General features: G+C 45.9%; 1 protein-coding gene across 2 annotated transcripts in view; it reads right to left on the bottom strand.

Moving 5' to 3' along the window:
• Positions 1 to 15,419: 15,419 nt before the first annotated feature.
• LOC8043712 (inositol-trisphosphate 3-kinase homolog) overlaps positions 15,420 to 21,564 on the bottom strand; it is a 76,264-nt gene continuing 70,119 nt past the window's right edge. For both annotated transcript variants that reach the window (XM_029971270.3, XM_029971269.4), the window contains exon 8: positions 15,420 to 16,090. In XM_029971270.3, coding sequence (XP_029827130.2) covers positions 16,067 to 16,090 — 24 coding nt within the window. In that variant the 3' untranslated portion in view covers positions 15,420 to 16,066. The remainder of the gene's footprint in view (positions 16,091 to 21,564) is intronic.

Raw genomic sequence — 21,564 nt, 5'->3', positions numbered from 1 at the left:
GAAACACATGCTCTAACCCCCGTGGGGCGGTGGTATCTGCTAAAAAGTCGAGCAGAAAGAGAAGATGACATTTTTTAATGAAGTTCGGGCAAAAAATAATCGTAAAATAAGGACAAAAGCGACTCTTTGCGTCGCTTTGTGTTCCACGAACATGCAACAAAAACTCCGCACACCAAATATTTCGAGCACCGAAATGTCCTAGACTCTTCAGACTGCTAGATAAAACCTAAAACAAACCATTGTACTATACATGGGCTGCACCTACGCCACAGAAGGACGTCGCACGCCGGTTTCGACCGTGCTGGTGGTTGAGACGACCGCGATTTCCAGCGGAGCTATGGAACACGGTGGTGCGTTGGGCTGCAGCAAGCGCTCGCGCAACAAAAAAGAAGCGGAAACTACACGGCCAGCTTCTACCGTACTCCGGCGATCGCAACATCGGTGTGCACTGCGACGGAGATGCTGTCCAGAAAAAGAAGGCACGAATGGCATGCAGAGCCGGCTCAGGACAGACGTCGATGATGCGGCCGCTCATTATTGAGTTTGCGGGGCGCATTTATTTGTTAGCGGTGTGTGACGCACTTTCATAACGTGTTTGTGAATGCCGTGAGGGCCAATACGACACCGACGCGCTAAAGTTAGTGGCCCAAGTGATGACTTTCCACTACACCACAAGTTTGTGTGGTAGAAAGAAACAGTCTAGTGAGGTGCACCTTGTGTTGTTGAGCAGCGCATCGCAAACATGGAACTCAGAAAATGTGGTTATGGTTGAGTTGGAAGTCACTTCCTAATGTACACAACTTCACCATTCGAAATAACATTCAATCTCGGCTCCTGCACCCAGCCGATCGATCGTCAAGTGGTTCTGTGTGCTTTAAAGTGTTTGCGTACAATAAAGCTTCTTTTTCGGACAAGGTAATCAATCTCGTGACATGCGCTCTACTGGTCATGCGCTCGTGTGACGTGCACTCTAATGGTAAGCGCGCTCCTATCGCAGCGCTCTCGAGTCGCGCGTTCTAACGTCGGCGCTCTAGTTACACTGAACTAGAATATAGGGGCAGTGGAAAAAATGTCGGCGGCGTCCCATCGGCCGTGTGAAGCCAGAAGTGCAGACTGCCGCGAGTGGCGCTGTTGTCGAAATCCGGAGGACATGGCTACTCTAACATGGGATATGGCGTCGCGTACGTTCTCGGATGGTTTCTGTAGTGTCTATGGTCGTTTTTGCAATTTGTTTTTGTGATTATCAAGTGCTTCGCAGTGTGAGTACATAGGTTCGAGTTTTGTCGCTAAGCAATGAAAACGAAGAGAAAGAAGACGGATGCGCAGCGCTACGCGCCAGCATGCAGGACTGGTTACCCCAGTTTTCACTAAATTGTGGAAGTAAGCTTTAACCAATTTATTCATACACGTTGAAACACCCATGAAGCATTCAAAGGCCACACTAATGAACCGCTAATATCAAAAACAGCTACGCTTGGCGCGAGCTTCGCTGCCAGGAGTGCTCCGGAATCGAACACCAGCGCCACCTGGCAGGTTCTACACGAAGCGCCTTACCTGGAGGCCGGCTAGTGTCGTGCGCTCGAAAGGGCCTCTCCCGTCTGAGTCCACCTTTGGAGAGCGATAACTAAATAAATTCTGGGCCGCTTCAAAAGCACTCGGGCATATGCGTCATAGACCTAGAGGAGATTCCTTATAATGAATTATAAACTGCTGAGTATCGCCACTGATGGTACAATTGACGGCGCGTATGCCCAATTTTGTGGGAAACGCCCCTTTTTTGGCCGATTTTGACGTCTGAGGCAACCTTTGGAGAGCGATAACTAAATAAATCCTGGGCCGCTTCAAAAGCACTCGGGCATACGCGTCATTGACCTAGAGGAGATTCCTTATAATGAATTACAGACTGCTGAGTGTCGCCATTGATGGTACAATTGACGGCGCGTATGCCCGAATTTGTGGAGAACGCCCCCTTTTTGGCCGATTTTGACGTCTGAGGCAACCTTTGGAGAGCGATAACTAAATAAATTCTGGGCCGCTTCAAAAGCACTCGGGCATACGCGTCATAGACCTAGAGGAGATTCCTTATAATGAATTACAGACTGCTGAGTGTCGCCATTGATGGTACAATTGACGGCGCGTATGCCCGAATTTGTGGGGAACGCCCCCTTTTTGGCCGATTTTGACGTCTGAGGCAACCTTTGGAGAGCGATAACTAAATAAATTCTGGGCCGCTTCAAAAGCACTCGGGCATACACGTCATAGACCTAGAGGAGATTCCTTATAATGAATTACAGACTACTGAGTGTCGCCATTGATGGTACAATTGACGGCGCGTATGCCCGAATTTGTGGAGAACGCCCCCTTTTTGGCCGATTTTGACGTCTGAGGCAACCTTTGGAGAGCGATAACTAAATAAATTCTGAGCCGCATCGAAAGCACTCGGGCATATGCGTCATAGACCTAGAGGAGATTCCTTATAATGAATTATAAACTGCTGAGTATCGCCACTGATGGTACAATTGACGGCGCGTATGCCCAAATTTGTGGGAAACGCCCCTTTTTTGGCCGATTTTGACGTCTGAGGCAACCTTTGGAGAGCGATAACTAAATAAATTCTGGGCCGCTTCAAAAGCACTCGGGCATATGCGTCATAGACCTAGAGGAGATTCCTTATAATGAATTATAAACTGCTGAGTATCGCCACTGATGGTACAATTGACGGCGCGTATGCCCAAATTTGTGGGAAACGCCCCTTTTTTGGCCGATTTTGACGTCTGAGGCAACCTTTGGAGAGCGATAACTAAATAAATCCTGGGCCGCTTCAAAAGCACTCGGGCATACGCGTCATTGACCTAGAGGAGATTCCTTATAATGAATTACAGACTGCTGAGTGTCGCCATTGATGGTACAATTGACGGCGCGTATGCCCGAATTTGTGGAGAACGCCCCCTTTTTGGCCGATTTTGACGTCTGAGGCAACCTTTGGAGAGCGATAACTAAACAAATTCTTGGCCGCTTCAAAAGCACTCGGGCATACGCGACATAGACCTAGAGGAGATTCCTTATAATGAATTACAGACTGCTGAGTGTCGCCATTGATGGTACAATTGACGGCGCGTATGCCCGAATTTGTGGGAAACGCCCCTTTTTTGGCCGATTTTGACGTCTGAGGCAACCTTTGGAGAGCGATAACTAAATAAATTCTGGGCCGCATCGAAAGCACTCGGGCATATGCGTCATAGACCTAGAGGAGATTCCTTATAATGAATTATAAACTGCTGAGTATCGCCACTGATGGTACAATTGACGGCTCGTATGCCCAAATTTGTGGGAAACGCCCCTTTTTTGGCCGATTTTGACGTCTGAGGCAACCTTTGGAGAGCGATAACTAAATAAATTCTGGGCCGCTTCAAAAGCACTCGGGCATACGCGTCATAGACCTAGAGGAGATTCCTTATAATGAATTACAGACTGCTGAGTGTCGCCATTGATGGTACAATTGACGGCGCGTATGCCCGAATTTGTGGAGAACGCCCCCTTTTTGGCCGATTTTGATGTCTGAGGCAACCTTTGGAGAGCGATAACTAAATAAATTCTGGGCCGCTTCAAAAGCACTCGGGCATACGCGTCATAGACCTAGAGGAGATTCCTTATAATGAATTACAGACTGCAGAGTGTCGCCATTGATGGTACAATTGACGGCGCGTATGCCCGAATTTGTGGGAAACGCCCCTTTTTTGGCCGATTTTGACGTCTGAGGCAACCTTTGGAGAGCGATAACTAAATAAATTCTGAGCCGCATCGAAAGCACTCGGGCATATGCGTCATAGACCTAGAGGAGATTCCTTATAATGAATTATAAACTGCTGAGTATCGCCACTGATGGTACAATTGACGGCGCGTATGCCCAAATTTGTGGGAAACGCCCCTTTTTTGGCCGATTTTGACGTCTGAGGCAACCTTTGGAGAGCGATAACTAAATAAATTCTGGGCCGCTTCAAAAGCACTCGGGCATACGCGTCATAGACCTAGAGGAGATTCCTTATAATGAATTACAGACTGCTGAGCGTCGCCATTGATGGTACAATTGACGGCGCGTATGCCCGAATTTGTGGAGAACGCCCCCTTTTTGGCCGATTTTGACGTCTGAGGCAACCTTTGGAGAGCGATAACTAAATAAATTCTGGGCCGCTTCAAAAGCACTCGGGCATACGCGTCATAGACCTAGAGGAGATTCCTTATAATGAATTACAGACTGCTGAGTGCCGCCATTGATGGTACAATTGACGGCGCGTATGCCCGAATTTGTGGGGAACGCCCCCTTTTTGGCCGATTTTAACGTCTGAGGCAACCTTTGGAGAGCGATAACTAAATAAATTCTGGGCCGCTTCAAAAGCACTCGGGCATACGCGTCATAGACCTAGAGGAGATTCCTTATAATGAATTACAGACTGCTGAGTGTCGCCATTGATGGTACAATTGACGGCGCGTATGCCCGAATTTGTGGAGAACGCCCCCTTTTTGGCCGATTTTGACGTCTGAGGCAACCTTTGGAGAGCGATAACTAAATAAATTCTGGGCCGCTTCAAAAGCACTCTGGCATACGCGTCATAGACCTAGAGGAGATTCCTTATAATGAATTACAGACTGCTGAATGTCGCCATTGATGGTACAATTGACGGCGCGTATGCCCGAATTTGTGGGAAACGCCCCTTTTTTGGCCGATTTTGAGGTCTGAGGCAACCTTTGGAGAGCGATAACTAAATAAAGTCTGGGCCGCTTCAAAAGCACTCGGGCATACGCGTCATAGACCTAGAGAAGATTCCTTATAATGAATTACAGACTGCTGAGTGTCGCCATTGATGGTACAATTGACGGCGCGTATGCCCGAATTTGTGGGAAACGCCGCCTTTTTGGCCGATTTTGACGTCTGAGGCAACCTTTGGAGAGCGATAACTAAATAAATTCTTGGCCGCTTCAAAAGCACTCGGGCATACGCGTCATAGACCTAGAGGAGATTCCTTATAATGAATTACAGACTGCTGAGTGTCGCCATTGATGGTACAATTGACGGCGTGTATGCCCGAATTTGTGGGAAACGCCCCCTTTTTGGCCGATTTTGACGTCTGAGGCAACCTTTGGAGAGCGATAACTAAATAAATTCTGGGCCGCATCAAAAGCACTCGGGCATATGCGTCATAGACCTAGAGGAGATTCCTTATAATGAATTATAAACTGCTGAGTATCGCCACTGATGGTACAATTGACGGCGCGTATGCCCAAATTTGTGGGAAACGCCCCTTTTTTGGCCGATTTTGACGTCTGAGGCAACCTTTGGAGAGCGATAACTAAATAAATTCTGGGCCGCTTCAAAAGCACTCGGGCATACGCGTCATAGACCTAGAGGAGATTCCTTATAATGAATTACAGACTGCTGAGTGTCGCCATTGATGGTACAATTGACGGCGCGTATGCCCGAATTTGTGGGGAACGCCCCCTTTTTGGCCGATTTTGACGGTTGAGGCAAGCTTTGGAGAGTGACACCACATAATAAATTCTGGGCCGCTTCAAAAGCTCTCGGGCATATGCGTCGCAGAACTGGAGGAGATGCATTATTATGGCTTATAGAGTGCTGAGTGTCGCCATTGATGGTACAATTGGCGGCGCGTATGCCAAATTTCTGGGACACACCCCTTTTTTGCCTGATTTTGACGTCTGAGGTTGTGATGACTTAAGAGATACTGGGCCGTTTCAAAAGCTCTTGGGCGCACGCGAAGCAAACCTACGTAAGATTGATTAATTAGCAGTAACAGCGTGCTAAATGTCGCCATAAATGGTACTCTTCATGTCCCGTTTGCCAAAGTGTCTGGACCACGCCCACTCATTTTGGCATTTTTATTTTTAATACCATTCTTGGAAGTTGAATAGCTGGTGAAATGAAATTTGGACACTTTGTAAAAGATAGTTCGGATCAAAAAACGCTTTGACTCCTTAATTATTCAGCGCTTTAAGTATAATGTATTTGAGCTAATTACGCGATAAGAACAAAAAAACAAAAAAACCTGCATTTAGATTTTGTGTTTATCAATTGAGAAAATATTCAGTGTAGTTGCCGTTTTGTTATACATTACATATGTTGCTAAAAAAATGTATTTAGGAACGCAACAACGTCACTGAATCCTCGAGTCTCCTCACCAACTGCGGATTCTTTTTGGTATTTAAAGCCCTGGGGAACCACTTTAAATTTAAGTAATTTGAAAATAAAAACTGTTTCCAAGGAGCTAGAGACATTGGTTATATATATAGCAAAATGCAACTAAATTGATCGTGTGGTTTTCTTAGGGTTTGCATCAAATGTTCAAAAGACGTATGATTTTTCTGCGGTTCGCCATAGGCAGCCGGCAATGGCCAGGCGGCGCCACGAGAGCACTGCATTCAGCGCCACAAGCGGAGGCGTCTCTGTTAATGGGGCGGCCAGTTTTCCCGTCGGGCCGTTGCGAGCGGCGGCGACCGCGATTTCAGCAGTCCCCGTGTGTACCTGCGTCCCTGGTTCTTTTATGCGGTTTTTTAATCGGGAGCCTTGCTAGGTCCAAGTACTGAGAGAATATTCTAGAGTCGTCATTTGGACACCAGTTTGAACTGTCTTCACTACTTGTGGCTGCCCGGCGCCCGACCGGTCTGTGTTTCGCTCGTTTCCCAGGAAGTGACACAATACAACAAATGGGTTTATTGTACATCCCGGTTGCCCGTCTTCGAGAACCGGCACTCCGGACCCGCCGACCAAAGTTGTCGCCCGTCGTTCAGAGCTCACAGTCGGGGCCTGTGTCCAGGCCTGCGGATCGCCCTTCCCACGCCAGCGCTGCGTAGGCTAGCTGTTCTGGGCTATCACTGCCAGAGTCTCGCTGCGGAACCACTCCGGGATCGTCATGGACTAGGCCAGTATGGTCAGGGTTCGCCGCTTCCGCCGGTCCTGATCCGAACTTCGCTGGTGGAATGCTCCCGGGAATCGCCATGGGCCAGACCAGCCAGAACGGCTCTATCGTTCCTGCCCGGCCCCAGCCTCGTACAGCACGCTCTTCCTCTTTCCTCGCCGGCTGGCCCCGCTCGCGCCTTGCTCGGCCGTCCTCTCCTCCCGACGCCCACACACACTAGAATAAAATTTGGGTAATGAGAACCAAACTCTGCATGCTACAGAACCGTACGCACATTGCAAAGCCTGGTGTAAAATGGCGACAGGCAACGAAGTGTAGGTGTAAGAAGGATATTTACGCTTCGCATGAGATTTTTCTAAAGAAAAACTTTAGCATCCCGCTTTCTGCATGCCGTCACAATTGTTACCAGACTCACCATTAAATTTGGTTGCTGAAACAAACAAAATTTTGTGCTATGAAAATCCACTATTTGAAAACTCGCAGGTTTGAAAGGTTTTGGTTGCGACCACGCGTGCCGAACGGCATTAGGAGTGCCGGAACGGGCCGACGAGCCTTTCGCTTGAAGACCTGATCGCCCGATTCTCGACGCCACAGCGAAGCAACAATCGCCCCGATTGTTCCTATCGTATTTCCCTAATGTGGCTGTCAAAGCGACTCGTAATACAACTTGTATAAATATGTTATTTTGCCGAGTAGTCCGCAAAATGAGTTCGTCCGACCACTTTCCAAGCCTGCACATATATTTTCGTTTACTTCCCTCCCAACAGTTTCTGTAAAATTCACTTACTTGATGCGTCGCACTGCAGTAATCCGCTTCTGTCGCAGTGTCGGTTCCCAAGATCTCGAAGGAAAGCGGTGAAGTTTGACGTTTGAGTCACCTTCGCGACTGTGACCGTCTTTCATGCAGCAGTAGCAACGTTTATTTTTTGGAAGAACTCCAGGAGTAGGCGAGATGTCACAGGAACCCGGTGAGGTTATAGAGACGTGAAGTTGGGACTTACTTTTACGAAAAACGGATCCAAAAAAACTCACGCCGATCCGAAATGCAACGTTCACACGTGGTTTCTGGATGCGCCCGCCCGCAGCCCCCGCAACTCGCGTAGTACTGGCCTACCCAGTTTCTTTATTTTGCAGCCGCTAGATGGCGCAACGTGAAGCGCCAAACTGCATTGCAGGTTGCCTATAGGAACCAATAAGTAAAAGTTTGGTTGCATTTTGGCCAGACTTAATATAAACCCAGGACCACGAAAATTCTCGTGGAGGTTGAGGGCAACGTAATAAAACGTGACACAAAAGTGCAAAGGGATTGAGTGATTAGTTTTCTTTGTATAAAAAAAGATTGCTTTGGTCCATTGAGTTACGGGCGCCGGCGCAGCGGCGGCCGATAGATGGCGTAAGTAGTAACGGCGCTCGCCTGTCCGAGAATCTTGGGGTTGAGATAAAAAGCTGGAGAAGAAAAAACTATCAAGAACCTGCTGGAAGTGTTGTATGATTGCATATTCAGAGGCTTTGAAACAAGTTTTCCTACCAAAATGTGTACAGGCTAAAAGAAACACGTCCTAAAACGTAGAGCAAAAAAAAAAAAAAAAAGTTAGAATTTTTTTTTTATTATTAAGGACTTGCTGAACTCCATCAATATTAGAAATCTTCCCCCAAGAGTTAATTTATTCCTCAACGTGAAAAAACAATAAAATACATTATTTTGTATTCTGCACATGGCAATGATATGTTACATATGTACCGTCTGTGGTGTTAAAAGGGGTAGGGAAACGAAATTACAGCGCTCATTTTCTAGCTTGAATGTGTTGCATGTTGCGCCCTAACCTCAAAAACACCAGTCTTCCGTTGAAAGGCACAAGAAAACTAATTTTAAAGCTAAATAAACAATCTTTCAATGTGCACCTGGTGGATGCATGCGGAGCCTATTTGGGAGGTAATCTAGTAACGTTGGGGAACTTCCTACGTAGTCGTGACGCAGCAGATTCCTTCGGAGCAGCGCCGCCCTTTGGAATTTCAACATTTTCCTTCTTAGCTTTCCTCCTAGCTCAACTCACAAATTGTGCATTGTACCAAACGGTCCAAGAAGACGGAAAGGAAGGACTCCCCTCTTTCTCGGACCGTCATTCGTGCAACCGGAAACAGCCAATCTCCCCTTAGAAGATTAGCCCGTCGCTCAAAACTCGAACAAAAGTTGCTTTCCCCGCCCCGTTCAGCCCTAAGCTGACAGTGTTGTGGAAGCTACATGCTCCTTGGGCCAGACACACGCTCGTCACCCCACGGGTACTTCGAACGGCTCGGTTGTTACGCGCCGACGCTATTGACACCACCACGCCACCAAGTACAAAGCACATAGCCACGCCTGCCTTGCTACCTCACGAATGCGGGGAATCTCTCCTTTCTGTTTTTGTTTGCGCCGGATATCCCATGACGCATCGCGCTCTCCGTTCGCTTCTCTTCGAACGCTTGCTTGAGTGCACCGTTTGGAACGAAAAATATAGACCAGTGTCTGCTCTGTTCCATGCAGGGCGGTAAAGGTGGGTGAGGAGGAGTGGCAAATCCCGTGCGCCGACACCCGGGGTCCCGAGTGAACGATCGCAAAAGAGAGCGACAGAACACGAAAGAAAGCAACGTTGCCATGGTAAACGGAAGAGTGAAAACTCTCAGCAATATAAACAGTGATAATTTAACGTTGTAAACTAGATTCTGAGCGATTCTAACGCTTATAAAAAGCAATAAAGTCATTACGCTGCATTAACTTCCCTTCTGTCGAAATCTCGGAAATCTGGTGGTTGCGCAGTTTCGTATTCCTCAACCGCGCCCAGCCGCGCCCCACCGGCGAAGCCGGGTATATGGTATAGTTTAGCGTTAACGCGAGGCCGTTCATCTGCGCGCTATGCAAAAAGAAAGCTTCGAAAGGAACGCGAATATCTTTCCACCGGTAAGTTCGTGGATTGTTCAAGTTCACGAAACTGCTCTGATGATGTAACCGTGTTTGGGACCCCGAGGGTCTGCCTGCATCAAGGAGGTTAGAAGTAGGGGTGTCGCGAACTTTTGTCGAACCAGATTTTTAGGTCGAACTTTCGGGGTTCGACTGGGTCGAACCGGTTCGACAAACCTTCGAACTTTTCAACAGATTCGACCGGTTCGACTTTGTGGACAGTGTGGCCAGACCTTGATACAAGCATGTCTAGGTTTGGAGAATGTTTTTTTTTTTAAGAAAAGGGTTATTTTATTTTATAAACAGTTGCAATTAAAAGAAACTAATTCTAATCACTGAAGAGGTTAATAACTTAATTTTTTTGTACTGTATTAAGTGAAATAACCAATCGGCGCTGCCCTTAATTTATCCCTTAGCCGTTACCATCCAATCCGAAGCCAACTGGCCAGCCTGTCGCGCATGCGCACACGAGTCGAACCTCAATACAAGGTTCGTCGAATTTTCCACTAAAAGGTCGAAAAAGTCGAACCTGGTCGAACTCGAACCTCGGCCGGTTCGCGACACCCCTAGTTAGAAGTACTAGGAGGGGGCACGTTGCAATATTGGTGAAGCCTAGTCATAAAAAGTTTAAACGATTTTGTGCCCAGCGTGACCGCAGATCTGGCTGGCGATTGGTGTGCGTGACATGTCACGTGTGAGATGGATGGTTGATTGTAGAAGGACTCCTTGCAGGCTTGCGCGCGCCCCGTCCGGTAGGTTCTATGAGGTCGAAGTCTAGACTGTGGTGTATTCTAGTACACCATAGCAAGACGATGGCTAGCTAGGACACGGGATGTGGTCACGTTGGCATGGTAAGTGAGGAGAGTAAGGGGGAAAATGAGAAAGAGGCGAGGCGTCAAGGGAGCATGGCTTGTGGAGGCTACGCGGCCGACGTCATGCCCTCTCCTACCCTTCTATTCTCCATGGCCTGCATGATCCGCCGCTTGCGGCAGCCAACATGTATGGGAAAATGGCGGACCTTTTCCTCTAGAGTTAGTATGTATGATCTCTATGGTTCCATGGGCGCCGCCATTTTCGTTTATGCTGACGTCATGACACAGAAGGGGGGCTGCGTTTTTTGAAAGGCTTAGTTTCTTTTAGAAACCTTTGCCCATATCGTATACTTCGTTTCAGCCTAGGCCCGAGCGCGGCCGATGTTATGAGCCGAAGGGCCAATCAAACAGCGAAAAAGGCACAACGTCATGGTGTGCTCTCTGCAGTTGAAAGGAATAGCCGGTATTCGCCGTCCCTCTTTGCGTGCTCCTCTGCCGGCTAGTCCTATCAAGCGCAGGGAGCACGCCATGACGTTGCACTTTTTGCGCTGTTTGATTGGCCCTTCGGCTCATAACATCGTCAGCGCTCGGACATAAGGTGAAACGAAGTATAGTGCAAGAAGGTAAGAAATGGACAGTCACGAAGCTCCAAGAACCGCACCGACGCCAAGAGCGTTGTAAAAAGCAAAAATATTGTTTTATGCGCAGCCCCCCCCCCCCCCCCCCCCCCCCCCCCCTCCCTCTTTACAAGAGCCTGCGTTTGAGATTATTATTTCCCATTTTTATCGCTGGGGGCTAGGATATCGGACACTGGTCTATACATAGTCGTTCAAAATACAAACGTGCAATTATCATTTTCGGTTATTATCTGTCATGCTTGACTCATTTCCGAATGAAATTTGAATATTTCAATTTTTGTTTCCGTACCCCTTTATTTTAAATGCGATACCTCAAACAATTTAGACGAAAAAATTACAAAGTTTATGGCATATTTGCCCGTAGATACATGATTGGACATTTCTTCGAAACTCAACTTGAATAACAATAGTCATATCTAAAGACGACACTTACTTAGGCTATACATAGATCATCTTAAAGGGGCCCTGCAATCATATTCAAGCGTCCACCTTTTTTGCGGTTTCCACGTCTCTTGGGGTTCGGGCAAGCCAGCGGGCACGGAGAAAGTTAATAAATATCAGTGCGTCATATTTTAACCGGACGACGCGGAAACCTCCTCCACCGATGAGGGCGACCCGCGGTACCGAAAGCGCGCAAAATGTGACGTCTTTGGTCCTGGGCTTAATACTGGTCAGAGCCGCTAAAAGCTTCTTTTTTAGTCGAAATACAAAATATAAGTGGCGCGAACCGTTTCAATTATTTATAAAAGTAGTTTTTGTTAAGTATTTTAGATCAAAAAGAAACGAATGCAGTTCATAAAGTACGAAAACAAGAAATGACCCGTCGACATACCTGCCACCAAGCGGTGGAAAAAGCGGCGCATACTAGGAAGGAATAGTGGGATCAGGCGCCGACACGGAAAGGTCCCGGATGTACGCGGCGGTGCTGCGGTCGTATACCGGCTCGAGGATCCGACCGGTCCCGAGCGTTCCCAAGGCTCTCGGCGCGGGCTTGGCTGGTGATTTAGCCCATTGGCGGTATGGCAGCGCGAAGTGGCTCCCGTTTTGAACTGATATTTACCCCGTGTTTGCTGTCGTTTGTGGCCAATGAAGTGTCATGCCGAATTAGTATTTAATCGCGCAGCAAATGCAATGAGAGCCGCTCTGGCTGACCGCTGCATACAGCCTATCCGGAACACGCTTCAATGGCGCCCTCTCGCGCCGTCGACTTGGAGTGCGGCAGTCGTGAGCGCTCGATGAGCTCACTACTTCTCCTCTAGTTCACGGCCACTCTCAAGCAACCAAGGACGTCATGAGGGAGGTTATTTTTTGCTTGTTTTTGTCATTTTAATTTGCCTATAACTTTTAAAATAAAGGGAATTTCGAGAAAAGAAAAGTTTCACTAAGTTACTACGTTCAGTGCGCTCGGGTTCGGTGCAAATTAAAAATTAGTAGAAAAGTCATTGCAGGGCCCCTTTAAAAAGATCTCTACCATAAAAAGCTTCGGCAAAAATCCGTCGTCCTTCCTCGCTACTTCGGGAGTTTATTTCTTTAAAACTAAGCGTGCCAGAACATTGAAATAAACGGCATTGTCTTTCACAAGGAACGCGGCACCGCATGTAGAAATTCAAGAAAAATAAAATTATGAATGTACCTCACTGCTTGAATTCAAATAAAACCGTCCGCCGGTCTTTCGAAGCTCGACGAACTTCAAACTTTTACCATAGAAGTTCGAAGTTCGAACTTTTTACTTTTTTAGGATTCGAAAGTTCGGAAGTTTTTAAATTCTCTAGATTAAATAAGTTCGAAAATTATTGATTTCCTTAGCGTAGGAGGTTCGAAAGTTCTAAAATCATAGAATTGTTTGGTCTATAAAGGTCGAAAGTTCGACAAGCATCGAATTTTGCTGCGTAATAAGGTCGAAAAGAATCGATTTTTTAGCGTAATAAGTTCGAAGGTTTGAAAAACATTGCATATCTGAACGTGCAAAATTCGAAATTTCGAAAGGCGTCGAACTTCTTAGTTTAACAAGGTCGAAAATTCGACTTCCGTCGAATTTTTCAATATAGAAAGTTTGAACATTCGAAATCTTTCGAACCGCTTGATTCGATCATCGAAACTTCGGTTCGAAAAAAGTTTGCGGCATCCCTAAAAATAACAAAACACCAAAACCCCAAAATCATTTTTTTTTAATCTTGCTGTTTTTAGATTTGCATCTCCCTTTACAGGTGTTTGGACACAAACAATAATCTCGAAATTAAATGATTGTAGGTTGCTTAAAATATAAAGCAAGTATTGCGATTTCTAGGACTCCAAGGATCACAATAATAAGGTAATTTAGTACTGCTCATCATTTGCGTCTGGCAACCAGGCAAGGCTAGTAGAATTCTGACGTGTGCCCAAATAGGTTCTTGTCTGTAAACCATGCGATGGTGCCTACTTAATTCTTGGCCAATCCAAGGCTCGTCCCCTTGGCGTGTGCTCGGTTGGCTCGCCCTTTACGGCATTGGAGAATGCTTGCATAGCTCCCGACGCAGTCTCAAATGGGGAATGCAGAGGAAAACCACTGGTTTTGTTCTCCAAGGACACAATGGGAGCATGGAAACGTCACCCGCAATGGTGGACACAACGGTTTTGTGTGCAGACTATTTGACGGCTGAGTCTTCCGCGTCTATGGGGAGGTCGTTGCTGCAGCGAGTCAAAATAACCAGCTTGCAACATTTCTCGATAACAACTGCTCCTGCGATTAGTGTCATCGGAGCTGTACTCCGTTTCACATTGGGTCAATGCTAGAATCCAACGGAGCAAATGGGGCCGCACCAAGAGTGCATTGTCCAATCACGCCCAGTGAACGCACAGTGATCCTGCACTCTTTTCTGTGTTTAGCGTGCACCAGCAAATGAGGATGCAATTGCTGCTTGACTTGCTCAGTCCGAGTCTAGGGGAAGACTCTCAAAATGCAAAAGGTAGCCCAGAGGGTGCACATGTGCAAGGGTCGAGTTGCACCAGACGCCACCCCACCGACCCTTCAAACGTGGCAATTGCCTTCCCGGATGGTCGCCTCTCTCGCAATTACATCCCATCCCAGGCAAACTTAGTGCAAATACACCCAATGGCCTTTTAGCAATGCAGTTATACTTTTGCCATGTCCCCTTCGATGGTCGTCGCCATACATGTACGGCGCTAATTACACAATTCAGGGAGCCCACCTAATTGCAAAACTGAGCCAAATAACTGAGCACATCGCAGTACTATTTCTTACGATAAACATTCCATTTGTGCAGTGTTTCGCTTTGCTGGGCTATTTCCTTTTGCTCCGCACGCGTGACGCTCACTTTGCATACCGACTGCTCAGACCAGTAGTGCTAATGGGAGCACTCGCTCTTCAAATTCAGAAACATTTTTTCAGAATTAAATTTGGAGAATGAGAGCTCATCAATCGATGGAAAAGCTCCGTAAAGCATACCTCCGGTTAGTAATCCGAAGCGGCGGGAATGTCTCGGAAGCGGATGCGCCAAATGAAACCGAATGGCAGAAAGGTGACAAGTTTTCGCCTTTAATATTTAATTTGATGCTTCTAAACCTAAACAGCGTGCAAGCACTGTATGTGCTCCCGCTAAATAATTGGGGAAAAATTCTGCGGATTGACGTTTTCTTTATGATATTTCTATAGAAACAAAACCAGACCACTGGGAAACATTTTTTTTTAAAAGAACTTTACCGTCAAAGAGTTAACAGGCACTACGAGCAATATTACACAGCAGCCTGTAACTAGCATAAAATTGGGCCACATGCCTTTTGTGCTGCTCATGGCCTAAACTTTGCCATTTTGTTGCAAACACCTTCATTATCCAGTAATTGCATGAATGTTGATGAATGTTCCAAACACGAGTTTACATAGTCTTTTTTTCCTCAGGTTCCGAGCAAACCAATTAAGATTCTATTTGGCAGGATATAATTATCTCTACCTGACAAGTTAGTGAAAGGTACAATAACATCTCTGCCTCACTTTTGAAAACCACAAAATTTGTAAATTCCCATATAAATGCACGAACAAAGCACTGGCAACAATACAGAAGAAAGCCCACTCCATGTGGAGCAAGCAGCAAAACGGGAGCAATTCTTGTCTGACAATTTTATTTCTCAAAAATCAAGGTAGAAGTTGCCATGTAATAAATATCTTTACATATATACAGAATACTTACAAAAATATGTAATGCTGCACTTCAAGTTTGACACTATTGCTTTCTGTGGTGAACAGACTGCCCCTTGGTATTTTTCAGCTTTGATTTTCATTGTAATGATAATGCAGGAAAATTGCATGACTGCAAAAAATCATGGCCTCTTGGCCATTAATTAATATGGAATAACCACAAGGGGCACTAATCAAAACATACAAAGGCATTGCTCAAACTGTTGAGCAGCAGCACTCAACAGCTCTACACATGCTCCAGAATAAGACCAAGACTACCAGACAACTACATAATGTCGCGTGCAACCACTGGTATTTAAAACTGCACTTTTCGCCCAACCAGAACCGGGGGCCAAGCGCCGTCTTGCCAGCAACTGTGGCAAAGGTCGTCCTGAAACTGGGTGCACCACTCAAAGTTGAGCACCCATTATTCTTTGGCCTCTTGACTCGCTTCCAAGTGCATCTTTCACAGGGACTGAAACCTCCGGGCTCCGATAGCCCAAAGCACAATTCGTTGGGACGGAGGTGCATAGATGCCGGATGTCATGATGAAAACTGCCGTCTTGGCAGTGATATTAAGGCCTGCAGTTCTCAAGGACCTGGGAGGAAGAGACAACAACGCTCGTGTTAAGAAAACATGCGCCAGGGGAATTATTACTATTTACGACATTGAAATATTTCGTTTATGGTGCTTAATCTTCTCATTATAAATCTGCTGTTAGATTTGAAATAGCTGCTTTTTTAGGTTTTCGATGCAATGTATATGCAGAAAAAACTATTCTTGTGCATGCATGAGGCATGGCAACCCACTTAGAAAACCCTACACTTTTTTCAAACATGGAGTGCAATGAACAACAAAAATCATGTGTGTGACACTCTTTGTTTTGAAATAATTGCAACAGAAATGTCATTTCAAGGGTCTAAATTTCTTAAAATATACATTCTAACCAAACTTAGATAATTGCCTTACATGTCGAACATGGATATATCGAATTCAAAGGGGATCGTAAAATAGTTCGATATATCGATAATATGACATACGAAACTATGTTAACTTAAAGGAGCACTGACACCCCAAAGGTTGTATATTTTTTTATATTGTCTAAAACGATGCAAATTGTAGTCATAGGCTCGCAAAAAAAAATGCATCGCGAAAAAAAAAAATTTTTGCGCGCGCGCGCTTTTTTATTTTTGTTGTTTTTCTCTACCGCTTCTCACCTCCTCACTTCTTTTGATCGGCGACATCAAAAATCATGAAATTTAGAAGCTTTGTAGGCGACATTTCTATAACATTTAACAACAGCAATTGTAAAACAATTTTTTTTTAAAACAAAATTGTGAACACATTACGGCCCCTCTTATTGAAATATCGAAAATCGGAGTCCGGTGTGACGTCGCTTCCTGGATTTGTATCCTCCCTCGGAAAATTTTGCGGCGCTCGAGCAGAGGATGATCGGTGAGTCGGGGGAAGAAAGCGTTCTTTCTCCCGGTCCGTCGGCGCTTCTGGTCGCGGTGGCAACGGCGCTTTGCTTTGTAGCATGGAGCGAACGTCCGGGAGAAAGTCGACTCGCAGGAGACCGCAAAATTTGACGTCACTGCACTGGCGCGGACCGCGCGGGAACTTCAAATTCGGCATTTGGAAACTTTTTTACTTCACAAATACTGAATTCCCAAGTTTCGAATTTTGAGGGTAATGTCCCAGCATCGTTTTCAATCGTTTTGGATAATAAAAAAAAAAGAAAAAGATTTTGATGTTGTAGTGCCCCTTTAAAGCTCCAGTTGAAATTTCCGCCCGTCTCTGCTAATACCGAACGCCGCGACAAACACGACCTTACCAAATAGATGATAGAGTTATTAAAATAAACGCTAGAGGTTCAGGTGGCGCTAGTGTGCTGTTTGCATTTCGAAGCAGACAGCAAGCAGTCTAAATTTGACTTCCGGTAATGCATTCCCATGGGAAAATGCAAATGCGTTTTCTCTTTGCGCTCGATTATAAGAGCAAATATTGCTTAATGTTGTGACAGAATAGGAAGTTTGGAATGTTTTACAATCGGATGTACAAAAATGTATCGGAGCGTTTTTCTTTGAAATTCGTGGCGTTGAAAACTGCGCTAAAATAGCCCAATGCGCATGTGTAATACCTGTTGACGTTACAGACTCCTATTATAGCCACGTATTTATGCCAGACTTGTGCCTATCTCAAATACTCTACTCAAGATACTGTATTTCAAATGCTTTTTAAAGTATGTTGGTATCTTCTGACTTTTTTTGATCGAGAGTATTTGATACTCTATTTTAATTACGATTCTGAGTATCTTGTACTCATTATCTCAAATACCTTTTCGACATTCCGCCATTTTCCGAGTTTTTCGGTATCAAGTGGCGTGGGCGTGGCATGAGCAAACGTGAACATTCTTTTGAGCAACCAAATCCTGTTGCTAGCTCCGATAAGCTACGGTGACTTAGATTGAGCTTGTAAAAACATTGCTAGTTTGCCGATTGTGACTCATATTTCAGCCCAAAGTTCGTACAATGAAGGTTTTCTCCCCCCTTTCCCAAATGCGCCTTTTGTTTCCCCGACTTTCCCCCCAAAAAAGCCCTCAAACAAAATGGGTGGTTTTAAGGAAGTAAAGATAGCCATACTAAGGCGCAACGCAGAATGGGAAACGGCCTACGGCAGCAATGTAGATTTGAGTGTCAACAAAATAACAAATAGAATAAAATGAGCAGTGGACACACACAGACACAAAAAAACTTTTTTGTTTTGCTTTTTGTATATTCCACCCCGCTAGGGAAAAACGTCGAGGTTTTCTTACTATAATGCAATTAAATGCAAAGGAGCAAGCGAGCTGGACAAGATTGACGAAAATAATCCCTGGAGAAGGGGAACAAGAGGGACAAAGGACAAACACAAATCTCCAAACACAGCTAGGTGACTGGTGAGCGACCGAAAAAATCCACCTGGTCCGGGTATCGAACCCGGGACCTCTCCATTACAAGTGAAGCGCTCTACCAGCTAAGCTAACCAGGGGTTAGACGTCAGTAGAGCAAACAGGTTTTATCACTGGTGATTGTGACTGGTGGCAGCTGCCAAAACCCGTTTGCTCGTCTGACGTCAAACCCCTGGTTAGCTCAGTTGGTAGTGCGCTCCTGTAATGGAGAAATCCCTGTACCTGTAATGGAGAAATCCCAGGTTCGATACCAGGACCAGGAAGATTGTTTCGGTCGCTCACCAGTCACCTAGCTGTGTTTGGAGATTTGTTTCTGTCCTTTGTCCCTCTTGTTCCCCTTCTCCAGGGATTATTTTCGTCATTCTTGTCCAGCTCGCTTGCACCTTTGCATTTAATTTTATAAAAATTATAACCTTAAATTGCAAGCTTCCCCCTTGTTGGTGTTAGACTGGTGGCAGCTGATACAACCCGTTTGCTCTACTGACTTCTAACCCCTGGTTAGCTCAGTTGGTAGAGCGCTCCACTTGTAATGGAGAGGTCCCGGGTTTGATACCCGGACCAGGCGGATTTTTTCGATCGCTTTTCAGTCACCTAGCTGTGTTTGGAGATTTGTGTTTGTCCTCGTGAGGGTAACCCTCAAGGATTACCACTGTGAGGGTAACCCCCGTGATGGTTACCCACGTGAGCGTAACCCCGTGAGAGTTACCCCCGTAAAGGTTGCCCTCACGGGGGTAACCCTCATGAGGATTACCCTCACGGGGTAACTCTCATGAGGGTTACCCTTACGAGGGTAACCCTTATGGGGGTAGCCCCCCCGAGGGTCACGAGGGTAACGTCAAAACGTTACCCTCGTGATGCCACATGTGTCGCCATTATGGGACGGGACGTCACGTGACGCCATTATGGGACGGGACGTCACGTGACGTACGACGTGAGCATCTAAAATTGCCAATATTTCCGCTAAATTTAGCGGGGAAGGAGGAGGCGCATACCCTTCCCCCCGTACCCTCCCTCCTCCTCCTCCTCAAAATCTGCGCCCCAATTCGTCATTACAGAGAATTGTAAACATCTCACATGTTTTTTTGCTTGAACTGATAGCTTGTATTGACATATCATTGCTGTACAACATACCTGGGCCTTAATTTTTGCTAACTAAAACATTGCTCAGTAGTGAAACAAAAACATTAACTAAATAAATTACACTTTTATTCGCGACTCCAGAGCCCTATAGGGGGCGCCACCACCAAACAAACATGGCGGCTGGGTCCAGGTCGCGTCGGCTTGGCCGGGCCGCCTGAACAAGTGGCGCATTCGTTAACAAATATTCTTTTGTTTAATGCCCAATTTTATAGGTATTTAAACTGAGACGGTTAAGTGTAGCCGGTGCACATAAACCTGCAGAACATAGTTTTGTTTCCCCGGTGTTTTTCTTTTTTTTTCTTTTTATGTCAAATTTTTGTTTCGGATTTTGTTCAAAACCGAAACTATGGGCTTCGCAGGGACCGTAACAGACTGTAATCAGTTTTGATCAGCTAAGGAAAGTGGCGATGACTACAGAATTGTTCCACCGGGAGTAATTTTCAGCTAACTCGCATGCCTCGGCCATGCGACTTATCTCTCCGCAAAATCGAGCTTTTGTGCATATCCGCGTTTAAGAAACAGCTCCAGTCGTCTACTCGTCAACAACACAAGCTGCAGGAAAATTACGAAAATTAAGCAAGCACTTCTTGAGCCGAGAAGCATTTTAACCCGCTGTTGCCCCACTAAGCAGCTGATACTCGTATTTTGATTCAGGTTATACACTCTAAAAAAAGCCCGTGCGTCTGCTTTCCCGCACAACACTTCGAGAGCCAATCACCGCAACTTACGGGGGCAGCTCAGCGAATGACGATGCCAAAACATGTGTTTAGACGAAATAACGCAGTCTGGGTTGTGACATTAAGCAATGCAAGCGTGACGTTTTGCATTGCTTAATGTCACAACTCAGACTGCGTTTTTTGGTCTAAACATGTTTCGGCATTGTCATTCGCCGAGCTGCTTTCATAAGTTGCGGTGATTGGCTCTCGAAGTGTTGTGCGGGAGAGCAGACGCATGGGCATATTTTAGAGTGTAGTAGCAATCAAGAAGTCATTTTGACGAATATGCGGGTTATGTACTATATTACTTACTATGTCCCACTAAAGCAATACTATTAGTATATTCTTCGGGTTGAAATATGAGCTTAGTTGACTAGCTATTAAGTGAACTGCTGAATAAAAGTATATCTGACAGACAGATACTACTTAAACTCAGCCAAATGGTATTAGCCGGTAGCATGGAAACGAATGCGGACAAACTAAAGAAAGTCTTCATCGGGGATTTACGCAGAACCTCTCTGCATTGAACTTGACTTCGAATCCTGAACAGAGAAAATGAGTATTCGGTCAACTTCAGCAATGTAGGTGTATATTGCTGCTGGCTTCGGTGGGGGTATAATATCAATATTGGAGGATGGATAAATCATAATGCCGTGACAGCTTCTAACTTTGTGAGGCGCGTCCCCCACCTTTTGAAAGCAGATAATTTCCCTCATTAAAGGAGCTGTGCAACAGTTTCAGGGCTTTGCTTAAATAATTGTGGAAGTTGATGCCTGACACTTCTGCAGTGAAATACAGAAAACAGATTTTGCCTGGATACCCTAGTTATTATTTTAAAAAATGAAAAAGATCCAGGCTTTTGCCACCTCTCAACTCGTACATCGTCTTCCGGGTCACGTGCGCAGTGACGTCACTTGAGTAGGCGCGGGGTTCCGGAAAAGTTCTCTCTTTAGAGCCATCAGCGAGCAGCGAGAACTCATCCGCTCGCAACCGTGTAACCATGTGCTGGCGGGCGCCCCGCGAAATATACGGTGAAAGGAGGAAAGTCTCATCCGGGTCCGGCCATACCCGTCCTTGCCCGTCCGGCGCTGTCCTCCTCCCCCTCCGGCTTCTGGCGGCTATTCGCGGTTTTGTGGACCTAGGATAAATGGCGCCACTAAAACTCCGTATAATAAAAGTTTTGTCGTTGATATCAGGGTTTTGACGCATTTATATATATGTTGGAACGACAAGATTTATAGAGAAGTTAAATTTTATCGAGCAGGT

This window comes from Ixodes scapularis, unplaced genomic scaffold (genome assembly GCF_016920785.2).
Source record: "Ixodes scapularis isolate PalLabHiFi unplaced genomic scaffold, ASM1692078v2 PGA_scaffold9__187_contigs__length_104089568, whole genome shotgun sequence".
Taxonomy (NCBI): Eukaryota; Metazoa; Arthropoda; class Arachnida; order Ixodida; family Ixodidae; genus Ixodes; species Ixodes scapularis.
Note: the sequence above shows the minus strand (reverse complement) of the source record. Positions and strands in the feature narration are given on the sequence as shown.